The 21,674-nt window shown below is 35.9% G+C and overlaps 2 protein-coding genes and 1 pseudogene across 2 annotated transcripts; 2 read left to right on the top strand and 1 right to left on the bottom strand.

Moving 5' to 3' along the window:
* Positions 1-345: 345 nt before the first annotated feature.
* On the top strand, positions 346-6,505 carry LOC121228215 (bifunctional epoxide hydrolase 2-like; annotated as a pseudogene).
* A 217-nt stretch (positions 6,506-6,722) lies between these two features.
* Positions 6,723-14,491, bottom strand: LOC121228105 (tetraspanin-19). Its single transcript, XM_041111246.1, has 6 exons — positions 14,400-14,491; positions 12,883-12,967; positions 12,592-12,672; positions 12,437-12,503; positions 12,233-12,308; positions 6,723-6,933 (listed from the first exon to the last, which is right to left on the bottom strand). Exons 1-6 carry the CDS (start codon positions 14,489-14,491, stop codon positions 6,723-6,725), a joined length of 612 nt encoding a protein of 203 aa, XP_040967180.1.
* A 3,520-nt stretch (positions 14,492-18,011) lies between these two features.
* On the top strand, positions 18,012-21,055 carry LOC121228214 (uncharacterized). The gene is made up of 4 exons (XM_041111521.1): positions 18,012-19,946; positions 20,140-20,403; positions 20,555-20,674; positions 20,783-21,055. The coding sequence occupies exons 1-4, from the start codon at positions 18,855-18,857 to the stop codon at positions 20,858-20,860; spliced, it is 1,554 nt and encodes a 517-aa protein (XP_040967455.1). The 5' UTR covers positions 18,012-18,854; the 3' UTR covers positions 20,861-21,055.
* The last annotated feature ends 619 nt before the right edge of the window (positions 21,056-21,674 follow it).

Below are 21,674 nucleotides of genomic sequence, written 5' to 3'. Positions count from 1 at the left end.
TGATACGATTTTAAAAAAAATATTCTAGTGCCGACCATTGGGTTCCCAAAATAAAAAAAAATAATTTTTTAAAGCCTGACACAATAATCAGACAATCATGGGGGGCAAAATACAAGGTGGTGCCGGCCAATGATGTCTCAAAACTTCATTTTACTGTTTATTTTAGTTCATTTTAATAATTATTTTTGAACTTAGTTCATTTTTATATATATCAAAATTTTTGAATTTAGTTTAGTAAAATAGTCAAGATAGGTCCTTGTATTAGTTATACCTTGTAGTGAGTTGTTAAAAGGACACCATCATCACTCTTTGAAGTGAGCTGTTAAAAGGACACCCCCACCACTCTTTGTGAAGTCCAATAATCTCATCCCAATTCCCATCCCATTATCTCTTTGTTCCCTTTCTCGGTTAGTTTCCTCTGATTAAACAATGGAAAAGATTCAGCACAGCCATGTACAAGTGTCACGGGGCTAGACCTTTCGTCTCGCGATCCGTGCGGCCTTAGGCGATTCGCTCGTCCAAACTCGCCCAAGTCAGCCTTTACTCGAATGAGGATTCCTTAAGAACTCCTCCAAGGCACCAACTCGTACAGCGGAAGCAAACTTATGCCAAAAGAAGCTTATAAAGAACAAAAGAAAGGGACGCACACAAAGTGTTTGAGTAAATGCCCTCTATTCTCTTATTCACAAAGAATAATGAAACAATGAATGGAGTGAGTACAAATGAGGGAGAGGCTCTCTATTTATACTTGAGCTCTCCCAAAACCGACGGTCAAGATACAATTATATCGACGGACAAGATTAAAGGGTACCTACCATCAAATCTCTAAGAAGATAATATCATATCTTCTAAGATTACATATCTTATCGAAGATATGTAATCTTATAAAATAATATCTTATAAGATTCCATATCATATCTAAGATATCTAAGATTATAATATCATATCTTTTATGATCATGTTTCCATATTTGTAGATGGACCTTCAATCTCTTCAAGCAACGGGCCAGTCCGATTGGGCCAACCAGACTTTAATCTGACAAGCTTCTCCACAGTTCCTTGAATCGGGCCAGCTCACGTGGGCCAAATGATCCCCATCTAAGTAATAGACCTCTATCGGATGCATTTGGTTCGATGGTCACGGGCTTTGAACTCTGGCCCGTGACATTCTCCCCCACCCATTCTCGCAACGTCCTCGTTGTGACTCTTGAATGGCACTGACTTGATTTGCCTTGAATCCCACTCGTTGTCTTAGCTCTTTCCTTTCTTTGGGACTTTTGCCTCGGCTTCCGTCGCTTCTTAACTCGAGCCGTCCTACTCGTTTGTACATCTCGACGACAAGGAGTTATGTCACTCCCTTGCCCACATTCTAACTTCCCTCGAACAGAATCCTCATGATTCACGACACTTGGCTTCGCTTTGCCCACAGTCTCTCGGCCTCCTTGCTCAAGAACTTCGAAAGGGCCCCTACGTTCTCGCCAACTACACAAGTTAGAATGCAAAACACTATCAGAGTGTTTCGAATGTACCTTTGCATTTACTCGGGTCAACTGTCCCACATGCATCACTTCTTTTTCCTTGAAGTCCGATGCACCACCCACTCTCCCATAGGTGGAAGCCTTATCGATGACTCGGCCAACTCCGACGCTTCACTCGATTCGAGCCTCATTGTTTCTAGCTTCACTGTTTTCATCGCAACTTCTTCCTCTAAGTCCGATGACAAACTCACCTCTCCCTTGGGTGGAAGCCCCTCCGACGACTCTCTATGCTCGGATGTTGCCTTTCCTTTGACTACGGCTTGCTTTGGACAGTTCCGCAACTCATGCGGACCACGGCACAAGAAGCACTTTACTCGCTTCTTTTTGCTCCTCTTAGCCCTCTTGGCTTCGGCTTTACCCTTGCTCGAACCAAGCTTCTTGGGCTCATTGTCTGCTCCATCATTTCCTTTGATGACAGACTTGCTCCTCTTTGCCCTCTTGGCTTCGGCTTTACCCTTGCTCGAACCAAGCTTCTTGGGCTCCTTGTCTGCTCCATCGTTCCCTTCGATGACAGACTTGCTCCTCTTTGCCCTCTTGGCTTCGGTTTTTCCCTTGCTCGAACCAAGCTTCTTGGGCTCCGTATCTGCTCGATCATTCCCATCGATAACAGACTTCCTCGGACACTTTCGCAACCGATGTAGACCATGACATAAGAAGCACTCGACTGGCTTCTTCTCGCTTTTGGGCTCCTTAGGTTCAACACCCCTTGCGCTCGAACCAAGTCCCAAGGCCTTACCCACCGGCTTCTTCCTAAGCGCGGATTTCATCGGACATTTCTTTAGCATGTGTGGACCGTCGCAGAGAAAGCATTTCAACTTGTCCCTTCTCTTCTTGGGTTTCTTCCTCCCAACTCGTGGTTTCCCATTACCACAATTGTCGCCGTTGTCATTGACATACTCATCCGTATCTTCCTCACGATTCCCTTCACATACGCCTCTTTCCTCGGACTTGGAAGATCCAAGCTTGTCTTTCCCTAGACAAAGCTTAACCACGGATACCGCTACCTTCATAGCTTCCGACAGCTTTTGGACACCTCTTTGTTCCACCTCTTGTCTGACCCACGACTTCAATCCCTCTTGAAAAGCAAGCATTGCTTCTCTCTCGGTCACATTCGAAACTTGGAGCATGAGTTCCTTGAACTCACGAACATACTCCCCCACTGTGCCCCGTTGCGTTATTCCTTGTAACTTTGCCCGAGCTTCTTCCTCGGCAAACTCTGGGTAAAACTGTCCCTTCAACTCGCATTGAAACTTCTCCCATGTTCCAATCTCACATTGCCTCTTATCTGTGGTCCTACCTCGCCACCATAAAAGCGCAATATCAATAAGAAAAAATGAAGCAGTTTGTACCTTATCCGCATCATCCACGATGCCTTTGGCACGGAAGTAGTTTTCCATCCTCCACAAGAAATTGTCCACCTCACATGCAGACCTTGTCCCCACAAACTCTTTCGGTTCCGGGACACACTCGCTATTGAGTGCTGCACTCGACACTCCTTCTTCCACCGCTGCTCGACACAAGGCCAGCTCTCCCTCGAGCTCCTCTATTCTTGTGCTTAAAGTCAGCGTCGTGGCCATTGTTTCCTCCTTCAAAGCCTTCACCATGGCTTCGAGAGCATTGTTCCTCTCTGTCAGCTTCTTCCTTTGGGAATTTAGCAACTCTTGCACGTTATCCCTTTGGGAAGTTAGACACGTGGTCACAAAGTCTCTGAACTGCTCCTTCATGTCTTTAATGCTTTCCCCACGAGCATTGTCAGACTCTTTAACGTCTTCCATGGACTCCTCAAGTTTACCCACGCGTACCTCTATTGCCGACAGCATCTCCCTCAAAGACTTTCTCGCCCATATTTGTTCGAACTCTTCTTTCGACATCCCAACGGTGCCTTTGAACCAACAGCTCGGATACTTCTTGGTTCGAACTCTAGCTCTGATACCACTTGTCACGGGGCTAGACCTTTCGTCTCGCGATCCGTGCGGCCTTAGGCGATTCGCTCGTCCAAACTCACCCAAGTCAGCCTTTACTCGAATGAGGATTCCTTAAGAACTCCTCCAAGGCACCAACTCGTACAGCGGAAGCAAACTTATGCCAAAAGAAGCTTATAAAGAACAAAAGAAAGGGACGCACACAAAGTGTTTGAGTAAATGCTCCCTATTCTCTTATTCACAAAGAATAATGAAACAATGAATGGAGTGAGTACAAATGAGGGGGAGGCTCTCTATTTATACTTGAGCTCCCCCAAAACTGACGGTCAAGATACAATTATATCGACGGACAAGATTAAAGGGTACCTACCATCAAATCTCTAAGAATATAATATCATATCTTCTAAGATTACATATCTTATCTAAGATATGTAATCTTATAAAATAATATCTTATAAGATTCAATATCATATCTAAGATATCTAAGATTATAATATCATATCTTTTATGATCATGTTTCCATATTTGTAGATGGACCTTCAATCTCTTCAAGCAACGGGCCAGTCCGATTGGGCCAACCAGACTTTAATCTGACAAGCTTCTCCAACAGTTCCTTGAATCGGGCCAGCTCACGTGGGCCAAATGATCCCCATCTAAGTAATAGACCTCCATCGGATGCATTTGGTTCGATGGTCACGGGCTTTGAACTCTGGCCCGTGACACAAGTGCAAGGATTAAAGCTTCATGTGGCTCAGATTGGAACAGGTTTGAAGTCAACTATATTATTTACATATATATAAAAGGTTGATAGGAAATAATGGGATAATTAATGGTGTTGTACAGGTCCTAAGGTGGTGCTTTTCCTACATGGCTTCCCGGAAATTTGGTATTCATGGAGGCACCAGATGATTGCCGTAACTACTGCTGGCTTCCGAGCAGTTGCTTTTGATTGCAGGGGCTATGGACTTTCCGACCACCCACCGGAGCCCGAAAAAGCTAACTTCAATTACCTTGCCGATGAAGTTGTTGCAGCTTCTCGACTGCTTGGCCATTGATAAGGTAACCATTACTTCATTAACCACAAATTAATTGCTTACAAATGTGAATTGGTTAAGTTGCTGAAAATGCTTCAGTTCGAATTGCAATTCTTATGTCTGTTCTTCAATGATAATTTCATTTGGCCATCATCAAGTTCGTCTTCTTCTATTCTTCTTCATACCTTGCAGAATATGCCTTTTCATACCCATTCTTGATACCAAATTCAAGATATTTGGCTCATTTGTTTTTTCCATATAAAGCTGTAGTCTCAAAACCATGTTGTATTTATCTTAACCCACAAATTGTTAATTAAATTATATATTTTTTCCCATGTTGATATTAAATTATTAATTAAATTATACATTTTCCCTAATATTAACTTTGTTATGGTTAGAAGTAGTAGCTAAACTACTTTTGTTTTTTCTCTATTTTCAATTTGGTACTTTGGTTAGGTCAACCATTAGTCAAATCGTTAAGTTTGTTTAAAAAAATTTATCCTATAAATTAGTAATTAAATTTTATTATTTGTTTGTTCAATTTAATGGATAAGAAAAAGTTCTTTCATTGATTAAATCAAATCCAATCAAACCAATTAGACTAAGAACTTATAGGAGTACCGCTCTAGAGATAGGGAGGGAACTGATTGGTCTGTTAACCGGTACAAATTGGTTTAATCAATTAGTTTTATTTTTTTTAAAAAATTATTAATTTTTAATAATTCATTTGATCAAACCAGACAAATCGATCAAATTAATAACTGGTGACATGATTGGTTCAATCATTAATCCTGATTCTAAAAACCTTTTAAAATCATAAAACTTAAAATGTTCACACTCGTATAAGAAGAGAAAAAATAAGAAGAAAATTTTTTTGTCATTTTTTTTGTCACATGACACTTTTTAATTGAGTCTTTTTAAAATAGACGTCTTAAACAAATAAAAATACTAATTTAGAAAAAAATAATTTAAGTATCACTCGTAATAAAAACAAAAGATGTTTAGATATCAAAAAAAGAATATGGCATAACTTAGGTACTAATTTATAAGTTAAACCTTTTTAGAAAATTAGAGTTAGCAAGAAATTACTAATTTAAAAAAAAAATTATTTAGATATCAAGATGAAAAAAATATAAACTTTTTTGAGTTAAGCCATACATTAATTGTGCAAATTAACATTAACCAATGGGAAAACATGTAGGCTTTTCTTGTTGGGAAGGACTTTGGAGCAATGCCTGCATTCATGGAAGCTGTTACCCATCCCGAAAGGGTGTTAGGTGTCATAACACTAGGCATTCCTTTCCTCATACCTGGTCCTCTTGGTATCCAACTTGATCTCCTCCCTAAAGGCTTCTACGTTATAAGATGGGCAGAACCAGGAAGAGCAGAAGCTGATTTTGGCCGATTTGATGTTAAGACGGTGGTTAGAAACATTTATATTCTCTTCTGCAGAAGTGAGTTACAAGTAGCCGGCGACAATGAGGAGATAATGGACTTGGTTGATCCATCAACTCCATTTCCTCCATGGTTCACAGAGGAAGATCTTGATGTCTATGCAACTTTATATCAAAATTCTGGTTTCTGAACTGCACTGCAAGTTCCCTACAGGTAAAATGGCTAGTTATGACCCTTTTGAACCCTTAACTTTCAACTTGGTAGACGATTCTTCATCTCTAACCCTTAATCTGGGACTTATGGTCTTTTCAGGTGCATGCTATTAGATTGTGGTATAACCAACCCAAAAGTGATTGCTCCATCACTGCTGATAATGGGGGAGAAGGATTATGTTATGAAATTCCCAGGAATGGAAGATTACATGAGGAAAGGGACAGTGAAGCAGTTTATGCCTAATCTAGACATCATTTTCATGCCAGAAGGGAATCACTTTGTTCAAGAACAACTTCCAGAGCAGGTGAATGAGCTCATCCTCACTTTCCTCAACAAAAATAGCAGTACCTGATATGAGCCTTAAAGGCGCATGCTAAGGCAACTTGTTTTAGTACCATCTGATCTTAAGTCGACATATATCAAGTCAAGAGAAAACTCAATCTAGAGTTTTTATAAATAAAATGTATTAATCTCAAAAATGTTTTGCTTACAAATATCACCAAAATATGCATATGAAATGAATATATAAATAATTTTTAAGGAAATAAAAAAAATAAAGAAGAAAAAAGGGCTTGCCAATTGCATTACCAAACCTCTAAGAAGCAATCACCTAAAGATGTTTCAGGCAATACTTTTGGATCCAGAAACAGACCTGCCAACAACATAAGTTGGATGAACATCATTTTTTAGTAATGGCCTGCTCTCAGCATCAATATCATCGTCACTTTCATAATTTTGATATGGTCCAACAGCTTTAAGTAGCACTGCCAATACCACACATAATCCCCCCTGTAAATGGAAAGTGGTGTTTTCAAGCATATGATAACCAAACCTACAAGAAGCATACAACTCATCAAGAAGCACTTAAGAAATTGCTTCTGTAAGTGATACGAACTTGAGTGTGAGTATTAGAATATACCCATTCCTTGCCCATACCTTGCCCATACATTTCTCATACCTACCCATACCTTGGAAAGGTCAAAGTTATGGGCACCAAATATTTATTTAGTGTTGGGCATGGAATAATAGCAATTTTTGGTCCCTAATTGTATAGGGACTTTGCAAGGCGGCCCTTGAACCTCAACTATAAATAGGCCTAACCATTGCTCATTCTAATCATCCCACATTTGCCATTCTCTACTTAAGGCATTGTTCTCTCTCCCTATTTGTAAAGTTTCACTTGTATTTTGGAGTGAAATATATTTGGTAGTGCCCGAGGACGTAGGCAAGATTTGCCGAACCTCGTTAAAATTCTGGTGTTATTTACTATTTATTGTTCATATTTTGTGAATGTGATTGTAGTGATTTATTCTGCTATTAAATTACGATAGAGGGATATTCTGGCTAGGAAAGACTTGGTACTTAAGTGATTCTCGTGATCCACCTCTCTTTCCTGGGAATTGAACTTAGTGTGATTTTTTAGTACAATAATTTTACTCTTTCACACGCTTCCGGGCAACAATTGGTATTAGAGCCAGATTCGTACTTGGGGAATACGACCATTTACGACAGTATTCACGTATACGGTACTATTTACGTATATGACACTATTCACGTATACGGTACTGTTCACGTATACAGTAGTTGAGATTGAGGAGAAAAATGGCAGCAGCATCGTCATCAGCAAAGACTACTGTGACAAATGCAAAATTTGAAGTAGGGAAATTTGACGGTACCAATAATTTTGGTATATGGCAATGTGAGATCCTGGATGTCTTATGTCAGCAAGAGCTAGATATAGCCCTTGAAGAAAAACTTGACAATGTGGATGACAAGGAGTGGGCCAAGATCAATAGATATGCGTGTGGTACAATCCGCCTATGTTTGGCCAAAGAGCAGAAGTACTCTGTCATGAGGGAGACATCAGCGAAGAAGTTATGGGATACACTGGAAGAAAAGTTTCTAACGAAAAGTCTTGAAAATAGGCTTTATATGAAAAAGAAACTTTATCGATTCACGTATGCACCCGGTATGTCGATGAATGACCATGTGAACTCATTCAATAAAATTTTAGCAGACTTGTTAAATTTAGATGAGAAATTTGAAGATGAAGACAAGGCATTATTGTTGTTGAATTCCCTTTCTGATGAATATGATCATCTTACCACCACATTGCTTCATGGGAAGGACACGATCACATTTGATGCAGTCTGTAGTGCGTTGTATAGATCTGAGACTCGAAAGAAAGATAAAAGAGATCACAGAGATACAACTACAGAAATCTTAACAGTAAGAGGTCGTTCACACAACAACAAATCTGGTAGAAGAGGAAAGTCCAAAGGGAGACCCACCAAAGATGAATGTGTTTTTTTCCATGAAAAAGGCCATTGGAAAAAGAATTGTCCTAAGTTACAAAAGGGCAAGACTATTTCTAATGCATGTGTAGCAGAGCATGATGAGGAGTCAGACTTTAGCTTGGTTGGCATGGTAATGGCATGTCAAACGGATGAGTGGATTTTAGATTCAGGATGTACTTACCATATGTGTCCTAATAAGGACTAGTTTTTTAGTCTTAAAGAGCTAGAAGGTGGAATTGTTCTTATGGGCAATGATAGTGCTTGTAAGACAATGGGAGTGGGTACAGTCCAATTGAAGAATCACGACAGCTCAATCCAAGTCTTGACAGATGTTCGCTACGTACCTAGCCTGAAGAAAAATCTCATCTCATTAGGGGCCCTAAAATCTAAAGGGCTCACAATCACTTTGAGAGATGGATTACTAAAAGTAGTAGCTGGGCAATTAACGGTGATGAAAGGCGCAAGAAGAAATAACTTGTACTTTTTAAATGGAAGTACAGTTATTGGATCAACATCAACAATTTCTACAAAAGATGTAGATTCAAAGGCTACCAGATTATGGCATATGCGATTGGGACATGTTGGTGAAAAAGCTTTGCAGACATTGGCGAAGCAAGGCTTGTTGAAAGGTGCAAATTCTTGCAAAATGGAATTCTATGAACATTGTGTTCTGGGCAAGCAGAAGAGGGTAAAATTTGGTCCAGCAATTCACAATATGAAAGGAATTCTAGACTACATTCACAGTGATGTGTGGGGACCTACCAAAGTGGCTTCTTTGGGAGGTATGCACTATTTTGTTACTTTTATTGATGATTATTCAAGAAAAGTATGGGTGTATCTAATGAAAAGAAAAAGTGAAGTTTTGGATGCATTTCTAAAATGGAAAAAGATGGTGGAGACTCAGATTGGTCGAAAGGTCAAACGACTTCGATCAGATAATGGTACTGAGTACAAAAATGATCCATTTCTACAAGTATGTCAAGATGAGGGCATTGTGCGACACTTCACTGTTCGGGATACACCACAGCAGATGGGGTGGCAGAACGCATGAATCGAACTATACTGGAGAAAGTTCGATGTATGTTGTCCAATGCTAGATTGGGCAAGGAATTTTGGGCTGAGGCAGTTACATATGCGTGCCATCTAATTAACCGTTTGCCATCAGCTGCAATAAATGGAAAAACTCCTATGGAGACGTGGACTGGTAAATCTGCTACTGATTATGATTCTTTACATGTATGTGGTTCCACTGCATATTATCATGTAAAAGAATCTAAGTTAGACCCAAGAGCAAAGAAAGCATTATTCTTGGGTATAACTGATGGAGTAAAAGGATACCGTCTCTGGTGTCCTGATACAAGGAAGATTGTGTTCAGTAGAGATGTGACTTTTGATGAATCAACTATGTTAAAGTACAAGGATTCACAAAAGGATGACAAAACCAGTAGTACTTTGCAGTAGGTGGAGCTTGAAAAGGTTAACGATGATCTAGCTAATATTGAAAGGACAAATGATGAAGAGGTTCCTACCCAAGAATCTCTACAGCAACAAGATTCAATTGCATATAGGAGGCCAAGAAGAGAGATTCGTAAGCCTGCTCGCTTTGATGATATAATGGCCTATGTACTTCCAATTGCAGATGATGATGTTCCTTCTACTTACACAGAAGCAATAAGTAACCCTGATGGTGTAAAGTGGAAGCAAGCAATGAATGAAGAAATACAGTCTCTTCATAAAAATAGAACCTGGGAGTTGGTGACACTGCCCAAGGGAAAGAAGGCAATTGGATGCAAATGTGTATATGCAAAGAAGGAAGGATTTCCTGGTAAAAATAAAATTCGATACAAGGCTAGATTGGTAGCAAAGGGTTACGCTCAGAAAGAAGGAATAGACTACAATGAAGTGTTTTCTCCAGTTGTGAAGCATTCGTCTATTCGGATTTTGTTAGCCTTGGTTGCGCAATATGATCTTGAACTAGTTCAGCTTGATGTGAAGATCACGTTTTTACACGGTGATTTGGAAGAGGAAATCTATATGACTCAGCCAGATGGATTCAAGGTTGCTGGAAAAGAAAATTGGGTTTGCAAACTGACAAAGTCGCTTTATAGATTGAAGCAATCTCCGAGGCAGTGGTACAAGCGATTTGATCAGTTCATGAAAGGGCAAAGGTACACAAGAAGTAAATTTGATCATTGCCTGTATTTTCAGAAGCTACAAGAAGGAACTTTCATATACTTGCTCTTATATGTTGATGATATGCTAATAGCATCTAAGAGCAAAGTTGAGATTGAAAGATTGAAGACTCAACTCAATATCGAGTTTGAGATGAAAGATCTAGGAGAAGCTAAAAGGATTCTCGGCATGGAAATATGGAGAGATAGAGCTCATGATAGAGTTAGCTTGACTCAGAAGCAGTATTTGAAAAAGGTACTACAACAGTTTGGCATGAACGAGCATACAAAACCTGTAAGTACCCCGTTGGCTTCTCATTTCAAGCTTTCTGCACAACTATCTCCTTCGACGAATACGGAACGAGAATACATGTTGCAAGTTTCGTATTCTAATGCAGTGGGTAGCTTGATGTATGCAATGGTGTGTACAAGACCCGACATTTCACAGGCAGTTAGTATAGTGAGCAGGTATATGCATAATCTTAGAAAAGGACATTGACAAGCTGTGAAATGGATTCTACGGTATATTCAGAAGACCGTAGATGTTGGATTACTGTTTAAGCAGGATAATACACTTGGTAAAGGTGTTATTGGGTACGTTGATTCTGACTATGCCGGTGATTTGGACAAGCGAAGATCAACCACCGGTTATGTGTTTACACTTGCTGAAGGACCAATAAGTTGGAAGTCTACATTATAGTCTACAGTTGCGTTGTCAACCACAGAAGCCGAGTACATGGCTGTAACAGAGGCTGTAAATGAGGCTATTTGGTTACAAGGTATGGCAAAAACCTTGGGGTTGGTTCAGGAGCATATTAATTTGTATTGTGATAGTCAAAGTGCTATTCATTTAGCAAAGAATCAAGTCTATCATGCACGTATAAAGCATATCGACGTACGATTTCATTTTGTACGGGAAATTATTGAAGAGGGAAAATTTTTCTTCAGAAGATCAAGACTGCAGATAATCCCGCAGATATGATGACCAAGGTGGTAACAGCAACCAAGTTCGAACATTGTTTGAACTTGATCAATATCCTGCAAGTTTAACAGTTGAAAAAGGCACTATCAAGTATTGTTGTCAAAGGTAGAAAGAATTGTGTGAAGATAAGATTATCCTAATCAAATCTTCAAGGTGGAGATTATTAGAATATACCCATTCCTTGCCCATACCTTTCCCATACCTACCCATACCTTGGAAAGGTCAAAGTTATGGGCACCAAATATTTATTTAGTGTTGGGCATGGAATAATAGCAATTTTTGGTCCCTAATTGTATAAGGATTTTGCAAGGTGGCCCTTGAACCTCAACTATAAATAGGCCTAACCATTGCTCATTCTAATCATCCCACATTTTCCATTCTCTACTTAAGGCATTGTTCTCTCTCCCTATTTGTAAAGTTTTACTTGTATTTTGGAGTGAAATATATTTGGTAGTGCCCGAGGACGTAGGCAAGATTTTCCAAACCTCGTTAAAATTCTGGTGTTCTTTACTATTTATTGTTCATATTTTGTGAATGTGATTGTAGTGATTTATTGTGCTATTAAATTATGATAGAGGGATATTCTGGCTAGGAAAGACTTGGTACTTAAGTGATCCTCGTGATCCACCTCTCTTTCTTGGGAATTGAACTTAGTGTGATTTTTTAGTACAATAATTTTACTCTTTCACACGCTTCTGCGCAACAGTGAGTGTTACATACAAGCATCTGACACGAGCAACACGAGAGTGTTCAAATTCTTTTTGAAGTTTTTCATGTATTTCAAAGAGGGTCCTATTACCATACCCACATCTAGATATGTGAACACTTGAAGTGAAATAAAATGCAAAATGCACTATAACTCTTATTCCAAGACGAGATATATACCCGTATGAACACAACGGACAAAATCTTCGAACTTGTTAAAACTTTCAGTTGGTTCCACTGGAAAGTCCTGGTAGTGTTTTTGTAAGCATGCTATACATGTATATTCATAAGACATGCAAAAGTTATAAAATTATAAGCTCTTGAATGTGATAGACCTCCTCCCAGTCATGATTGAAAAATACATCAGTGGTCACTCCAGCCTCCAGCATAAGAAGGAAAAACAATAATGTAATGTACTAAAATGCAATGAAGGTCAACAACAAATTTACCATCTCCATTAACTTGTGATTTGAGTTCATGAAGCTGCAAACGTATTCACTATCATAGTAGTGAAGAATAAAATCATATTAGCAAAGGGCTAGTTAGTGATATATAGATATAATAATCCACAAAGTAATACTGTCATTTTTAGAACAAAATTTCAGTAAGATTGGATAAAAGGATACAAGATATAGGCAACAGCCAGCAACGTGCCCCGAATATGTGATCAAACACAGGGTAACACCAAGGCCAAGGAGAGTGTAGATAAACCTGCAATTCATCCATAGAAATGTGGTTGCTTTTAGCAGTGAAATCCCATTATGGTCTCTCCAAAACAAAGAGAAAATCAAAGAAAAACTACCTGAATTTCTACAAGTTTATGTTTATGTTAGTGCTTGATTTAGATGGTAACTGAGTTGGTCAGTTCATTTTCTTCATGGTTAGAGTACGGAGAAAAAAGTGGTTTTCTTGGGAAGAAAGAGATGGGAAAAAATGGATTCTTCAAACAACCCCCTTTAAGAGCTTTTAGAAGTGGAGGTTTTTCAGATTCCGGATCGAATTAAGATTTTTTTTCCCTTCTTTTCCTCATTTTCCCATAAACCAACAGAAATTGGTAAACAAATAATAATCCAAAAACAGAGGAAACACTGAAACATTCATTAAATCATTAATAGGATAAAAGGGCAAATTTATCAATATATTATAGCTGGATATACTTCATTTTGATTAATCAAGTAATTTTTGTTTCCAATAAAAGCTTAGAGTTGGTTTGAGTACTCACTAGTACTCTAGTAAGCACAAAAATTCGAGTTGCACCAGCAATCGTACCCTCCTATAAAATTTAATTAAAAAACAAATTCAAATACCAAAATTAATTAAATAAATTAAGTGACAAATTTACTTGTGATTCAATCACAATAAAATATAATCATACATTTCAAAGGGAAAATTATGATAACAAATTTACCTTTTTAACCTTTAGATCAAAGCTTTGCCACTAACTCCAAAAAAAGATAAACATTATATGAAATTAGACTTGTTCCTGAGTTGAGCTATCCATCTAAGCCTAAAGATTTGAATTTGAATGGGTTTAGATAAAAAGATTACGCCCGGAAAAATGGGTTTCACAAAAAAATTACACCCATTTAAAATATGGGTTGAATTCAAGCTTGAACATTTAAGACCCGAACTCGGTCGGACCCGATCTGATTTAAGTTTATAATGTTTTATACTATGTAATTTATAGCACAAATTTTTTTTGAAGCAAAACCAATATGCATTAAAAGAGGAAATGTAATACACTCACCATAACCTACATGTAACAGTTACCTTAACAATTGTCATAAAATCATTAGTAACCGAGACAGTGATATATAATACTACCATAATGTAAATATTAAGAAATGTTAAGATAATATAAAATTTTAATAAACAAAAAATATATAAAATCATTAAATATTAAATTAAAATAATAAAAAATATATATTTTAAAATTTTTAAAAAATAATATGAATAAACTAATTAGCTATTTAAAAATAAAAACAGGCTTAGATAAAATTTTATGCTCATATTTCGAGCTGAACCAATTTTAAATAAGTATAAAATATATTAATACTGTGTCTAAGCCCAACTTGAACACCTCTACATGAAACTGTATCATGAGAACGAAAATCCATATTCTCTATTTGACAAACCCTAAATTGAATTGAGAATCATTGCGATATCAACCATTCCAATAAATGAATTCAATAATTTCAATAGTGATTGTGTGGAGTTCCGTAGCAATCTCGTCATTTTTTTGATGATCAGTAGAATAAAGATTTTACCCAATTTCGTTCTATTTAATCAATATGTAAGGAGAAAATCTGGATAGAACCCTAGATTTCCAAATCTAGGGCTAGGCGTGTGATCAACATAAGTACGTTAAACTTTTGAACTTATTTGAATAATTACCCATTAAATCCAACAATTCTATCCAAAATGTCACCCTTTTATTTTTATTTTTAGTGAATTACAACTCCAACCCAATAAGACAAAGCTCAAATAACTACCACAATTAACGCAACTCGAATCTAAATCACGTACTTGAAATGATGAACACCCTTAATTATCAAAACCATCATATGAGATTCAAATGTCACTCTTTAATAAAAGATTATGTCTCCTCATATTTTAATGTTTAACATAGTCACCAATGGACACTGTTCAATATAATATGCATGCACTATGTCCATTTAATTGTTTTAATGTTTCTTCCTTTTATAAAGTAAGTGGAAGTAATTATATGCTTATCTATGTAATGCATGATGCATGGAACACGATGATTTGCTTAACTAATGTGTGTTATTTGAAAATATTTATATATAATGCACAACATCCTCCTTGCATTATACTCTGTAGAATTTGTTTTATGGAGTGAAATTAAGTTGTATATTTTTATTATAATAAAAGTGTAATTTTATTATTCTAAAATTTTATATTTTTATAATTTTTAGAATAATAAATTAAATTTTTATTATTTTTGGATAGTTAAAGTGTAAAATTTTCATTACTAATTTAAGATTTTATAAATTATAAAAAGATTAAAAAGAACTTTTCTATTTTAAAGGGGTTGGACCCATACTAGCCTCTAACTTGGCTAAATTAGTCATATATGCCGTTATTTTTTTAATTGGTCAAATAGGTCTTTTTTTTTTTGAAGATTTAGAGAAATAGACTGATTTTGGAGAAAGGGTATGAAAAGCGCATCCAGCTGGGTGTGTTTTCTGCAAAGTTGGCAAAAGCTCGTCTAGCTAGGCGAGCTTTCCACACAGATGTCAAGAAAGCTCATCCAGCTAGGTGAGCTTTCTGCACAATTGGCAAGAAAGCACGTCCAATTGGACGAGCTTTTGTTGACATGTTAGGGAAAGTGCGCCCAGTTAAACGCATTTTCTTTAGAAGAGCGGTTTCTTGACATGTCAGCAAAAGCTTGTCCAGCTAGACGTATTTTTACACACTCTGTCCAAAATCGACCTATTCCCTAAATCTTGAAAAAAAAGGAGCCTATTTAGCCAATTAACAAAAAAAGAGCATACATGCACAATTTAACCCCCTGACTTTGTCCCTATTAAGAAGTGACCAAAAGTAACGAATTTCTCTTAATGAATTGATCTAAAAGTTATAATGTAATGCAACCATTTGAGAATAAGAGAAGAAAGATAAAAAAAAAATGGATTAAGTGAGCTCTATCAAATAAAAAAGAATCTATTTGCAAGATGAGGCTTGAGGATCAATTATGAAATGGGTGTGACAAATTTAAATCTCCAACTTACTAAAATTGCAAATCACAAATACTACCAATAAATAAACCCCATCTTTAATACTAGAAAGAAATTATCTCATTTCATAAAAACCACATGTAAAAGGCAATCGATAAAAGTACCATTGAGGCCATTGTATTATAGTTAGATTGTATTTTTTCTCCTTTATTCAAAAAATGAGTAAATTAATCATTGTACGTCAGATCAAAGAGTAAATTAATCTTTTTTGTTAAAAACCATTCCTTTAAACTATTAAAAACTTTTGTGGCTGATAAAATAATCGAATAGTGATGTTTAGTATGCCATATGTACCTCAAGTATACCTAATGTTGACATAAAAAAAGTCATTTTTAAAAGCAAAAATTAAGAAAAAAAAATTTGGTGAATAAATTGATAAATTTAAAAAAATCATTTGACTAATGGACTAAAATGTATTGAATTAAAATATTAATATTTTTTAAAAATATAAAATAATTATACCATTCCCCCTAGCTAATCCATGTGCAATTATAAAATTATAAAATTAAATTATTCATTTGTTAAATGGGATTAAATTTTATTCCAAAAATTAAATTATTTATTTTACTATTTAAGAATCCAAAAATATTAATTTTTTATATTTTTATTAAATTTAAATAATAATTTTAATATGTAATTTTAATTCGAGTGAAATTAAATTAACTCAAATTAAATATTTATCCAAATCCAACGGTATTGAATTCAACAATCAACCTAATAAATTAACCTCAATTCTATAGTGTCAAACAAATAACTATAGTGTTCATACTTTAGATAACATAATCATAAAGAGTAATTTAGGTTAAATTATGTTATTAATCCCTTTATTATGTACAAGTCATGGGTTAAGTCTTTATATTTTTTAAATTGATCAAATTTAGTTCATGTATTTTTTAAAACTTTGAAATTTTAGTATTAACTTAAATAGTAGCAATTAAATCATTTTAGTCAAATTATGCTATTAGTCATGTACTATGCATTAAGTTGAAGATTTAGTTTATTTTTTTAATTGGACCATTCTTTTTTTTAAGGGTTAATTGGATCGTTTTTAGTCTCCATACTTTTTGAAATTCGAAATTTAAAGCTTGACGCAAACAATAGTCGTTAAATTCATTAGTTTGATTTTTTTAATAATATGTAGAATAGGAAGCCGACAGGATATTACACATGTGAAAATATATCAGCTGCATTAGATTTTCAAAATAGCTAAACTTAATGAATTTAACAACTACTATTTGTCACGATTAAAATTTCAAATGTATTTGTTAGGATAATTACCATCACTGACCCAGAACCTGAATGGGTTTGGGCAGAATCTCGAGTTCTGGGCCGGATCCTAATGAGCTCATAGGCTAAGCTCGCTCTCCTGCGAGGTTACACATGCATAAGATCATATAAACACACGTTGAGTTTAGAGAATGATACATGTCTATATGCATGAAACTTACGTATCATGTCATGTCAAGAAATAGTACTCATATCATATAAATATATAGATACCACTACTTGAGGGAGATAGAGAAAAACACTCAACAAGATTAAAAAATACAAAGCTTAAAAATGATCAAATAAGTATAGAGACTAAATTAACAATTTATGCATAGTACAAGGACTGATAGCATAATTTAAGGAATTGTTTATATACTAACTAATGTGAGGACACGTAATTTCCTTTATTTATTTCCCAGGATACTTATATTGACCACCCATTCCAACTGTCTTTTTCTAATTAAAATTAACAAAATGAAATTATAACCAATTTTTAAAATAATAATAATAATAATAATAATGTTGTCCTAATCTTTACTCCTTTCGCGGTATCCGATTATCCGAAAATTCGCATCTAAGTACTAATCCGTTTAATTTCAATAATTTCAAAACCTAAACCGTAGACCGTTTATCACAATCAACAACTCGTACGGCAATCATCCAACGGTCAATAAGTATTGGCAACATTTTACACATATCTTCCTTTACGTACACTATAATTTTGATTTTATCCATTTATTACACGAAACTGAATCTGGGCTGCTCGAAAGTCGAAACCCTCAATAAACTAATCTAAATTCAAAAAATCTTTTTTCAAGTTTCAGTTTTCGCTCATTTTTCTCTTGTTTTCTTTTGTAATCTCCATTCCTTTTCTTTTCTTTTCTTTTTTAATTTTTTTTTAATTTTCTCGTTATCCAAACAGTCTCATTTAACTGTTATTCCATCTCTTTGCCGCTCTGAGAAATGGAGATGGCTATGGAGGATTCGCGTTCGAGCACCTTGCATCCTATTTGCTCCATGGCTTTCGAGGCTTTCTCTTCCGCTGTTAGAACACGACGGTTTGCTAAGAATCCTATACCTAGTTCTCCGCGAATATCTTTAGTTGGAGTTTGTTGAAGTGTTTTTTTTTTTTGTCTTTCAATTTTTCGTGTTCTTTGTGAGAAATTTGTTGTTTGGTATATTTCTTTGCTTGAAACCTGGAAATTTGGAGAATTGAAGTAGAAATCTCTTGTTTGCTGGTAAATTCTGTGAGAATTTAGAATTTTAGTTTTGAAAGGATCTGTGAATTGAATTTCTAGAGATTTCTGGAATTACCGATACTTTGGTTAGGGTTTCATGTGGAATTGCTGAATATGTTTAAGCTTTCATGTGTGGAAGAAGTTGAAGAAACTTAGAGATTTGTAGTTGGTGGACTTGTCGTTATGAAATTTGATTCTCTTAGGATTTTTACATGTCTGTAAAAACTTAAACGGAGAAAAGAAAATTACTGAATTTGAACTTAGTTTCTCTGGAATTGTGAGTTTACTTGGGTTAGGGTTTCAATCATATTGTTTAGGGTTAGAAAAAATTGAATGGCTGAAAGGAGGGAATTAGGATTTCAAAAGACAGGTGGTTGTAGTTTAAAAGAACAATTAGCAAAAACCACTCTTAACAATGTAAGATCACAAGGGCATACTTATGTAGAGCTTCGTGAGGATGGAAAGCGATTCATATTCTTCTGCACTTTGTGTCTTGCACCATGTTATAGTGATTCGGTGTTGCTTGACCATTTGAAGGGGAGCCTTCACACTGAAAGGTTAGCTGCTGCTAAGGTTACATTGTTAGGATCTAATCCATGGCCTTTCAATGATGGTGTCCTGTTCTTTGGTACCACGAATGGAGAAGAGAAACAGTTGGAAGTTGTAAATGATAACCCAAATAGGTTGTTGGAGTTTCAAAACAGTGATAACAATCTTGCTATAGTTGAATATGTTGGTAGTCAAGCTAGTTCCTGTAACAAGGAAGTGAATGGTAGAGCAGGGGAATCTGATCTGGTGATACCAGGTGTGCTAATCAAGGATAAAATTTCTGATTTGAAAGTGAGTTTTACTGGTTTTGGGAGAATTGCAGCGAGATTCTGTGAGAATGATGGAATCTCAAATGGTATTAGCAGAATATGGAGTGAATGGCTAGGGAAAGAAGCTCCTATAAATGATGATAGGTTCAAGGTTCCAAAGCATGAATTTGCTGTTGTTACTTTTCCTTATAATTGTGATCTAGGCAGAAAGGGATTGCTTGATGATGTCAAATCACTATTAACATCTGGTTCAACAACAGAATTGGGTAATGGTGAAGCTGCCATTAGGAAAAGGAAGAAGTCATTTTCTGACCCAGAGGATATAAGTGGATCTTTAAGTAATCAGTATGATTCATCTGGGGAAGATTCTTCAGCTTCAAATGGTGATTCTTCAAGACTGGCATTAGATCGATATGATGACCAGCTTCTGCTCACAAGATTCATTTCAAGTAGGACTATAAGGAGAGAGTTGAGGCGGCAACAGCGTATAGCTGCTGAAAGAATGTGTGATATCTGTCGGCAAAAAATGCTTCCTGATAAAGATGTAGCGACCCTCATGAACTTGAATACCGGAAAACTTGTTTGCAGTAGTAGAAATGTTAATGGGGTATGATTCTGTACCCAACCTGGCTCTGGATCTCATTCTTAGTTATTCAGAGCACCTTAAAGTTGCATCATATTTGTTAATACTCAATATGACCTTTTTCTTTTATCTCAGCTTGAAACATTGATTAGCTTGTTAACTTGTGTATATTCCAAGTTCAACTCTTATTTGGTTTATCTTTTTCTTTTACATGTAGGCTTTCCACGTATTTCATACTTCATGCCTTATACATTGGATTCTCCTTTGTGAGCTTGAGAGGATTGAGAACCATTCAGTTAATCCTAAATCAAGACGAAGATCTAGGAGGAAAAATCGAACCAAATGCAAGAAGATGGGGAAGGAAGGAGAGACTAAACCTACAGGGACCCTGATTAATTCTGTACTCTGCCCAGAGTGCCAAGGTACCGGTATTGAGGTTGAGGGAGATGAGCTGGAGAAGCCCGATGTCTCTCTTTCTCAGGTACACATTATGTGATTGTAAAACATTGAACCACTGTTGTACAAAGAAACATTTTGCGGTTCAATTCTTTTAAAATGAGTAGAACTGAGTTATGCATATGTTTGTTGCATAAACCTAAGTTGATTTAACATGGTTTTTATTTCCCTCTCAGATGTTTAGATATAAGATTAAAGTAAGTGATGCTCGTAGAGCATGGATGAAAAACCCTGAAATTTTGGAGAACTGTTCAACAGGCTTTCATTTTCCTTCTCAGTCTGCAGAGATGATTCAGGTTTTCTGGCACTGGCTCACCATTTCCTTTTTTTTTTTTTTTGCTTTTTATGGAAAATTAAACTTGGAGACCTTATATTTATGAAACTTTGGCATTTCTTGGTTGCAGGAGAAAGTAATGCCTCTAAAATTGCTGCATTTCTACAGTGCCGACAAGCTTGAATCAGGGACAAGTTACCTTGGGTGAATTCTGCAATTGATCTTATGTTCGATGTTGGGTGGAATAGGATGTTCTGTTCCATTGGAATGTAAGTACCTTTTGTACATTGTAATGACTCAATGCTATATTTGACTTTTTTATGAAGCATAGTTTTAGCTCATCTTGTATCTTCCTTTACTGTACTAGTTTCTGTGATTTAAATGAAATGCAATTTTTAGTTCCTGATTGTTAGGTTTTGAGAACTAATCATCAATTAGGTGGTTATTACAAAATTCTGTATTGATTTTGATATTTGAACTTACATTTTATTTTCATATAAAATATCCATATAATTGGACTAAATGAGAGGCAATTGATTTGTTTTTTATACAAGTCTACTGTGTTGAGGAGTTAGTTGGCTGGGGGTTGGAATAATTGTATTATCGCTAAAATCTGCAAGTGTTAAATGATGTGGCAATAATCGGAGTATGACAGATTACCAAAAAAATCATGTCTATACCACATCCTCATCAAAATTTCTTAAGAATATTTTTTAACTATAGAAAACAATTTTCTTTTGGGAATAAATTCTTTCCATTGATGAGTATCCATGATGTCCTGGTAAGTAAAAGAGGGAAAATCAAGGTTTCGAATTCAGCCTTTACAATCCTCGAATATTTCATTTAGAATTTTTGTTGTGATTGGGGTCAGCATTTGATTGAGTTGAATGGAGTAAAAAAATTTTGAATAAGTCAAGTTGACGAATCTTATTTTAATAATTGAACTTAATTTAAAACTTTTTCAAATCTGAGTCAAAAAAATTTTAGTCAAGTCAAGTTGAGTTAACGAATTCTATTATCTA

The sequence above is a fragment of the Gossypium hirsutum genome, chromosome A04, assembly GCF_007990345.1.
Source record: "Gossypium hirsutum isolate 1008001.06 chromosome A04, Gossypium_hirsutum_v2.1, whole genome shotgun sequence".
NCBI classification, from domain to species: domain Eukaryota; kingdom Viridiplantae; phylum Streptophyta; class Magnoliopsida; order Malvales; family Malvaceae; genus Gossypium; species Gossypium hirsutum.
The sequence above is the reverse complement of the archived record's forward strand: the minus strand, read 5'-3'. Positions and strand labels throughout refer to the sequence as shown.